Here is an 8,935-nt window from a genome sequence, read left to right on the forward strand (position 1 = left end):
TGCATAATTTTAGAAGGGTGCTAAGAGTTCTTGCTGGCGACACAGCTCCTGTTGCACCAGGAGGCTCTTGAGAATGCAGTGAGGGAAAGTCCCTTTGATTTGTGACTCACGGTGGGATTTAACAGGTTAACTTTAGGCATGGAGCAGGGGCAGACTAGATTTTCCAGGTCACTGACTTCTCTGGACTCAGGGGAGAGAGAGAGGGAGATGCTGCTTTCAAGGGTTGTTCAGCGGCCCTAAATTCAGCTTCTGTTCTGAGTCGCCTTGACTGCAGCAGGAGCCTTGGGAAACTTATCTTCTGTGTGTAAAACGAGGGGGAAGTTGTGCATAGACCCGTCGGGCCCAGAAAACGAGCGTGCTCCCTCAGCTGGCAGAGGTCACAAACCGCTACATCCTCCTGCTTGTTCTCCCAACTTATATTATCCGGGCGCGCTGCAGAGCCCTGACCCGCGATCCAGAACGAAGCACCGTTTCCTGTGCTGCTTTGCTGTCTCTTGCAGAGGGGCGCGCTTCAGGTCCCCGTGCCGGATTGCTGACTGTGAACTGGACACATTTAATTCATTCCAAAGAAAATAATTCTGAATTTTGTTTACAGCAATCTCCGGGAAGTTAACTAGGGATTACAGTTCACTCTCATTATTAATTTTTTCTGTAATAGCATGTTCTTATTATTTATATTATACTTTGCATGAAAATACCTGTAGCAGTAAAATACTAATGAGTGAGGTATGTGTAGTGAGCATCTAGCCCAGAGAAATAAAGGGTTTGCTTAATGTCATGCAAATGAAGTTCTTACATTTCAACTAAAGCAGCAACGCACCTTTACATGAAACTAATGTTTTAATTCTAAAACAAGCTTTCTGTGCTGTGGCCCCTGTTTTAGCAGTTTATCAGTTGATGATTTCAAGAAACTCCTATGCTCTAATCTCGCTTTTATAAAGTTATCCAACACTTTTTAAAGTTACAAGTTTTAAGGATTTTTCTTTTAAAGAAAATTAGGGCTGCAGCAAAAGCTCTTTATTTGTCTTATGTTCATTCTTAGAATCTATGGGAAGCTTACAATTTTGTCCTTGGAGCAAAAAGAGTGAAGGAGAAGTTAAGCCTTCTGTTGAAAATAATATGATTTCCTTTTCTTCATTGTAGGCTCGACCCTTGACTCGCTATTTGCCCATTAGAAAGGAAGACTTCGATCTACGAAGTCACATCGAAACAGCTGGTCACAACATAGAGACCTGTTACCATGTCTCCCTCACGGAGAAGACCTGCCGAGGCTTTCTGATTAAAATGGGAGGAAAAATTAAAACATGGAAAAAAAGATGGTTTGTTTTTGACAGAAACAAGAGAACTTTTACTTATTATGCAGGTAGGTTGCAGGATCGGTATTAGGCTACGGCTGTCTCTCTCTTTTCCTATCAACCTCAGCTGAGTTTTGAACATGTAGGGAGTCTTGAGTAAAACTCACATTTCCATTTTGTCAGGTGTTTTATACATATACTTAAGAGCTCATGCAATCCCTTCCCTATGGTGATCAATCCTAAGGCTAAGTGAGACGGAAATGAGCATAACAGACAAAGGGAGAGATGTGGGTAGGCAAGAGGAAAAAATGGAAGATCATCAGGTTCCTAGTACACAGAATAATGGCTCCACATCATTTATTTTTAAATATACTTTCCCCCAATGACAGAATGATTTCTTGCACCCTTCGTAGAGGAATATAATTTATTCTACTTACCATGGAAATTAAATGGAATACTTCTGCAGTCCCATTTCTTGATGTGCTGAAAAGTCTTTCAGGAAATTAAATATGCAGGAGTAGACTTTTTGAGTTTGCTGTGTTTTGAGAGTCTAAGGAATTTCAAATGAACAACATGCAATACTCTAAAGAGGTTTCTGTACACTAAGTTGTGTTATATGATATCTGGAGCCATTATAAGCATTACATTAATTTGTTATCTTGGGGTGAACCCAGAAATTTGGAATTTAAGAACATACATGTCTCTCTGATCGCTGTGCAAATCAACACATGGTTTGACTTTGAAATTTCAGAGGAAGCCAGAAAAATTACTTTGAGTTCTGAATATTTATTGTTAGGAGAGGCCAGACAGGGGCATATGTAGGATGGTCATTGCTAAGAAGCAGAAGAAAACATTGAGTACAAAATCTACCCAAACAGTTCCATTTCCTTTTATTGCTTTCCAGCGACTCATAAGGAACGTAAAATTGATGGTAGGCTTATGCATTGCTCAGTCCATCTTTTTTAAAACACATATTTGAATTCATTACATTCATTCATTACACGGCCACTGAATATTTCTTACTAGTTTGCGGTAATACTATGAAGAATGTGACAAACCTTTCTTTTAATTTTGTTCTTTACATCTGGTTTATTGGTTAGCAAGGCCTGTAACATACAGTAGTGTTCCCATCTGGTACTGATTTTTTTTTTTTTTTTAAAGTAGTTATGTAAATAGTTCACAGTTTTAGGTTTGAGTGCGAATTACCAAAGAAAACTTTTCGTAATGTCTCAAGGACTCCAGCCAACAAACATAGTTTCATGAGAATTCCGTACCAGCTGGACAGAAATGCAGCTGCTTATATAAGTGAGGATCCGTCCAGATTTTAAATATATGGTAGACTTCCAAAATAAATATTGATGTTGTAAATTCAGAGTAATTGAACTCTAAGTGAGTATGCTGATATATTGCTTTAGTTCGGCAAGTGTACCAAACAAAAAGTCTGACAATTCAGTGCGGGGACTGGAGTATCTGCACTTTCTGCTTCAGAAGCATACAGAGAACTCTACACAGTTGCGATGGGAGCTTGTGGGTACCTGAAATGCTCATGTAATCGAAACCCCAGGTGGGGCTTGAAAGGAGAGTGCATCACTGTTTGCTTGTACTGCATAGGCAGAATACTTTGTAGAGTATTGCATTTAGCTTAGTATAGTGTGTGGTATAATGTTGTAATCTTATACCTCAGTACTTCTACTGGTCCCCCGGGGGCTGGCAGGGAGATTTCCAACGCTATATCATTTGGTCTCTGGGATTTCTTTTTGCCATCATATGAAGCTTCTGAAACTGTCTGCAGCTACTGATAGGATGTAAGCTGAGTTTTGTGAGTGTTCAAAATGACAGCGGAATCTCTCATGGGACTGATAAAGATGGTCTGCGTGACTGTTCAGTGTTAAGGTGATACTAACTTGGGGTCAGAAGGTGTTATATTCATTATACTTATATAAAAGTACTGGGAGTGGAAGTAAGTTTGCCCTACAGTGTCACATGCCGTTGTGATGCTTCTTAACACCCTTATTTAACAATTTCTCTTCCATTGCAAGAAAACAGAGGGTACCATAGATGCTTATCTGCCCTGTTCCTTTTTCTTGTGAAACATTATAGTAGTGACTGTTAAGAGGTTAAGTTCACAGTCTGTATCCTCCATGCCCTAATGATTCACTAGCTAATGGTGGGACTGAAGGCAATACCAGGAGATCATGTGTGATCTCCCCTAAAAAGAGATGTCTAAAATAATTTAGAATTGACCCCCTGCAAGTATCTGCTGCTTTCCATTGCCTTTTAAGGGAGATTAAGTCAGCTGTGTCTCCATTGTAGATACCATAACTTAAATGAGAGGACTCCTGCCCTTTATTTCAGCTTTGCTGCAGTGGGACATTAGTACCAGAAATACTACCAGTGGATAACAACCTACTCCTTGTTAACAGCTTCCCTGGAGTAACCATCCATTCGGGCATTCCTACCTCGGGCACTCTGAAGCAAATGGGGAGGTCCTTTTTGCAACAGGGCCAAACTGCATCTAATTAATTTGGCTTTTACCTTGGGTGTCAGAGTAGGAGAGTGCAAACAGACAATTAAGATGCTGCAGCTGGTGCCCAGGAACTTTTAACCTCCTGTAAACTTTTCCATGTGTCACAGCTCATAGAAACCTGCCTAAAATCTGCTAACCCCACATTTGAATAATAAATATTAGCTTGAGACTGAGGGAGATTATCATAAATGGGAAGAAACATTTTTTGAAATAAGTACAAGCACAAGTGATGTTCTAATGTAAAGATTTTGCTATCCAATTGTATTTCAAATTTGCTTATCATAACAGTTTTCCTTTGAAGGCAAACTGTAGGTCTTTGCCTGTGAGCTATGTGAAGTCTGGCTGGCTTTCATGGAATTGGAAGATTGATGTATCTTGGAGACATCTGTCCTTCTGTTGGCTCATACTGCCCATAATGTTTAGACACTTCAGTGAAGGGACTGATTTGCAAATAGATGAGGAAATTGCAAAAGCTTTATTTCCTTGGAAACCAGGTGGAAAAGAAAACACATTAAAGTAGGAAATGCATCTCTCAACAAAACAAACCAGCTAGTAAGAAAGGTTGAAGATTTCTGTGGGATTTCACGAGCAGAAGTGTTAATCCACTTACTTATCACTGAACATATTTGGAAATGCTAATTAAGCTTTTGTTTCTTGAAGTACTGTTCGTTTCAGTTCTCAAGTCACGCTCTCTTCTCCCTTTTAGACAAACACGAAACCAAATTAAAAGGTGTAATATATTTTCAAGCTATTGAAGAAGTCTATTATGATCATCTAAAGAATGCATATAAGGTAAACTTTGTTATTGTTTTAACTGAGTATCATATAGCAGTATGTAAAGTATGGTAGCTGCTGTAAAGTCAAAGAGAGATCTGTCATTATTCAAAAAAAAAAAAAAAGAAACAAACAAACAAAAAAAAGGGAGTGGAGGAAAAGGAAGATGAAGCCAGATCAGGCACTACCACTGTTTGTTGGTGGTTTGTTTTTTTTCAATACCAATGAAAGAAGAGATAAGCGTGTCTACGTGCCTGTGGGATTTGCTGTGAGGAATTCCTTAGTCCAGTGGCGAGACCACTGAAATGAGTGACTTTGGCAAATCAAGGGATGGCTCTATGCGTCTGTCACAGGGAGGGGGTTAACTGGTGCTCGCAGCTCATGGCACCCCCTGCCTCTCATCTGTAATTTAAATGAGCTGTGAACAAGCTCAATATATCCTTGGCAGGTGGATTTGTGTAAGCCAAGGTGGTTTTGACCACTGGGGAGAGTGAGGGAGTTAGTTATTTTTGCATGAAACAACAGTTTGGAGCCCTGTGTAGTAATCTAGTGGACATATGCCGTAAAAAGTGGTTATGCTGGATGCAAACACTTTAAACACATCTCTGCTTCCACTGCTGCAATGTAGGATGCGGTGGTACAGCATTTTGCGTTTTATCTTTCTCCCAAAGTAATTTCACTTCTGGTGCCAATAAATGGCTTTGCTTTCGTCATTCTTTTGTTGTCCTTTTATTTTAGAGTCCCAACCCATTGCTCACTTTCAGTGTTAAGACGCATGACCGGATATACTATATGGTTGCTCCTTCGCCAGAGGCCATGAGGATATGGATGGATGTTATCGTTACAGGCGCAGAAGGCTACACCCACTTCATGTTATAATAAAAGGGGGCAATAGGGCATACTGCAATAACATAACATATGAAGTTAGCCATATATAGTGAAATCTGAAAAGCCAGTGAATACTCTGAAATATCCTCCTTATGATGTGCACCCGAAACCTCGGAATGAGATGGTTTTACAAATGCATTGAAAAGGGGGGGCTTTGTTATTTGTTTTAGTGGATCTTTATAGGAATGAAAGAGCTAAAGCTGTTGAGAATCATAGTGCTCCAAAATGGATAATCAGGCAATTTAAATTACAGCATCTTGATTCAATGATCATTTTCTACAAATTCTCTTATACGGAGAATGTCTTCATAAGCTCTTACTAAACAGTTTACAAATGTGTGTGTTTTCATCAGTATGCAAAAATTCTAGTAATGGAACAAAAAGGTGTAATAAGCATATATTTTAATATGCAGCATTGGACATTTATAGATGATTAGGTGACTTTTTAAAACCTTTCAGTCAAGTATTTTATAAAAACATAAACAAAAAAGCAACCCTAAGGTACACACAATTCTTGCCTTAGAAGTTAAGTATTACAACAGAGCCAAAGAGTTATACGATTCCCTTATCATAACACTTTCAAATTGTTAGTTGTACCTAACTTTCTGTAAGGGGACAGTGCCAAAACTCTTCATTACTTTTAATGTAATCAAACAGTTATGATATTCTGTGTGTTCAAACACGCAGTGACACCAACTGTATGTTTAAAGTCTGCATCTACGGAGCTCAACAAAAAGAGTTTTATAAAGATGCATTTTTCCACAAGGATATGAAACGGAAACATGTATTAACTTCCTCATTAGGAGGGTTTTTTTTAATCTTCCCTGTTGAATAGAATGAGCTGATTCTAGACCCTACAGCAATTTTCTTTTATGTACTAAGGTCCCAGTATGGTTCTAAACTTACTCTGTGCCAAGTGAACGCTCTACTGTAACCTCTCAAACATTGGTCCTCTTGAAGCCGGCATCAAAATCTCTACCCATCTAAATTCTCTGGAGCAAAGTTTTCAGCCCCAGAGAGTTTTTTGGGGTTTTTTTGAACGCATATCTGCACAGAATAATGCTGTCAAATAGAATAAAAAGAGAGAGGCAAGTTCTAAGTTTACACTAAACAGTGTATGTATAAAAACACCCTGAAAATTTTAAGTAGCAGATTGAGTTTCATAGAACAAGAAAAATAGTGAGGGTTCAGTGGTCTCCCATTTTAAAATCACTTCCAAGTCCTTGAGTAATGTTGCAAAAACATAACTTATTTAATTGAACTGAACTTCAAGAAAGTCTCTTATAATATGACTTTAAAGAGGTTCTGTTTAAGTAATCAAAACTTACGTGCTATGTGGCTTGTGTAATAGAAGAAAGCACATTAGCTTTTGTCTTTCTGATGAAAAGCTAATGGCTTTTGATGGAACAAATAAAAAACTGAAAGTCGAATAGAAGTATGCTGGCAGAATATTTTTGTTATACTTTTTAAACCCTATATCTGTAATGAGTGGGTTGATTTTTTTGTGGTATACACAGGTGATATGGTTGCTTTATCATGACAAACATCAGTTTTGACTTGAATAATGAAAGAAGGGACTGTTATTGCAAGATAATTGTTATCGTCTGTGCAGATCACAGCTTGTAATCTAATGATTTAAAACACTATCAGAAATAAATTGCTTTGTTTTATATAATTATTATTTTTCCCTGATGTATCTTGATTTTACTCCTAAGTACGGTTATAAAGGTTTTCTAATAATGATTTTTGTATCCTGCATGATGCAATGAAGGCATTTCAATAAACATTTTTAAAAATATGCTTGTTTTAAATATTCACTTGCTGCTTCATCTTGAGACATTTCTGCTTCTCTGTTAAATAGTTGTATACAGTTGTGCAAGCAATTTTATATTTCTTAGTAATGCTTAATCTAACCATTCCATGTGTTTTCCCATAAAAGAGCTATGGAAAACAATCTTTCAGATGGCAGTGAAATCAAGAGTGTAGTCTGTTTACTGCATGTACAGAATGTAGTATCTTTCTAATTTTTTATGGCCCCGTTTGAAAAATTTATCACCAGCCTTGGAGATAGACTTTTTTTTTTTTGTTTAACTGCAAAACAGAAATTGCTGAAGTTTAAGGGTTTCCCAGTTTTCCCAATATTTGACATAGACATGAATTGAATTGCAGGAAGTATTAGCTCATAGTAGAAGCCTGTGCAGTTTTATGACTTTTTCACTGTTTGCTATCATCCTCACAAAACACAGTGCATTTTGTAGTGGTGGACAGCAAGACGATGTAAGCAAAGCGTGGCGGTAGGCACCATTTTTTATGGTCAACCTGCAAGCCTTCCAAGCTTACTTCCATAGGAGGCAAGTACTTACTTACCCTGAAGGACCATGGGTGAAGGGTCTTGAGAGCAAGTCTTATGAGGAGCGGCTGAGGGAAGTGGGGTTGTTTAGCCTGGAGAAAAGGAGGCTGAAGGGAGACCTTATCGCTCTCTCCAGCTACCTGAAGGGAGGTTGTAGTGAGGTGGGAGTCGATCTCTTCTTGCTAGTAACAAGCGATAGGACAAGCAGAAATGGCCTCAAGTTATGCCAGGGGAGGTTTAGATTGGATATTAGTAAACATTTCTTCACAGAAGAGGTTGTTAAGCATTGGAACAGGCTGCCCAGGGAAGTGGTGGATTCTCCATCCCTGGAGGTATTTAAAAGAGGGGTAGACGTGGTGCTTAGGGACATGGTTTAGTGGTGGTTTTGGCAGCGTTAGGTTGATGGTTGGACTTGATGATCTTAAAGGTGTCTTCCAACCTAGACAATTCTGTGATTCAATTGCAAACCACCTAGGCTGTCTTAAAAACCACAGCCGCTGCGTCCCTTGCCCTACAGCTGCTGACAGGGGCTGGGCTGGCACTTGCTTCAGAAAATACCTTTACAGCCACTGACCTCTCTTGGTGTTTTCTTCCTTTCTGCATAGCCTGTGTTGCAAGACATACCGTGCATAAAGACCTTCTGGAAGGAACACCTTGTTTTGGCTACCATGTCTGTGCAAATGAGTCCGAGTACCGGTGGGTGAGGCGGCACAGGCTGGTTTGAACGCCATGTAGGCTGAGGGACAGGCCCTGACACCGCGGCAGAGGCAGCCCAGGGACGGATGATGGGTTTTGAAATTCCGTTTCTGGCCCGCTGCAGGGGCCAGGTAATTCTGTGCATTACATTATACATATATGACAAAACATGTCCTTTGTAATGGTTTATCTCCACGCGCCTAGAGGCAGCCTGGAGTAGGGGGGTTTCCACACTGGGCCTCACCAGCCTTGTCTGGTAGAGGCCTTCACCCAGGGTCCCCTCTCCACAGTACACTCGCACCTAGCGGAATGCTCGTTAAATCTTTTTTATTGCCAAAAACGACTTTCTACTTCACAAACCAGCAAAAGGCACGAATTACCCTGACCAAACCCAGCCTGCTGCCCC

General features: G+C 39.6%; 1 protein-coding gene across 1 annotated transcript in view; it reads left to right on the forward strand.

Annotated features, from left to right (window-relative positions):
* Positions 1-5,475, forward strand: part of PHLDB2 (pleckstrin homology-like domain, family B, member 2) — a 60,392-nt gene extending 54,917 nt beyond the window's left edge. Inside the window, exons 16-18 of the mRNA XM_009888492.1 lie at positions 1,144-1,363; positions 4,529-4,614; positions 5,335-5,475. Coding sequence (XP_009886794.1) covers positions 1,144-1,363; positions 4,529-4,614; positions 5,335-5,475 — 447 coding nt within the window. The remainder of the gene's footprint in view (positions 1-1,143; positions 1,364-4,528; positions 4,615-5,334) is intronic.
* The last annotated feature ends 3,460 nt before the right edge of the window (positions 5,476-8,935 follow it).

This window comes from Charadrius vociferus, unplaced genomic scaffold (genome assembly GCF_000708025.1).
Source record: "Charadrius vociferus isolate BGI_N301 unplaced genomic scaffold, ASM70802v2 scaffold487, whole genome shotgun sequence".
In the NCBI taxonomy this organism is placed as follows: Eukaryota; Metazoa; Chordata; class Aves; order Charadriiformes; family Charadriidae; genus Charadrius; species Charadrius vociferus.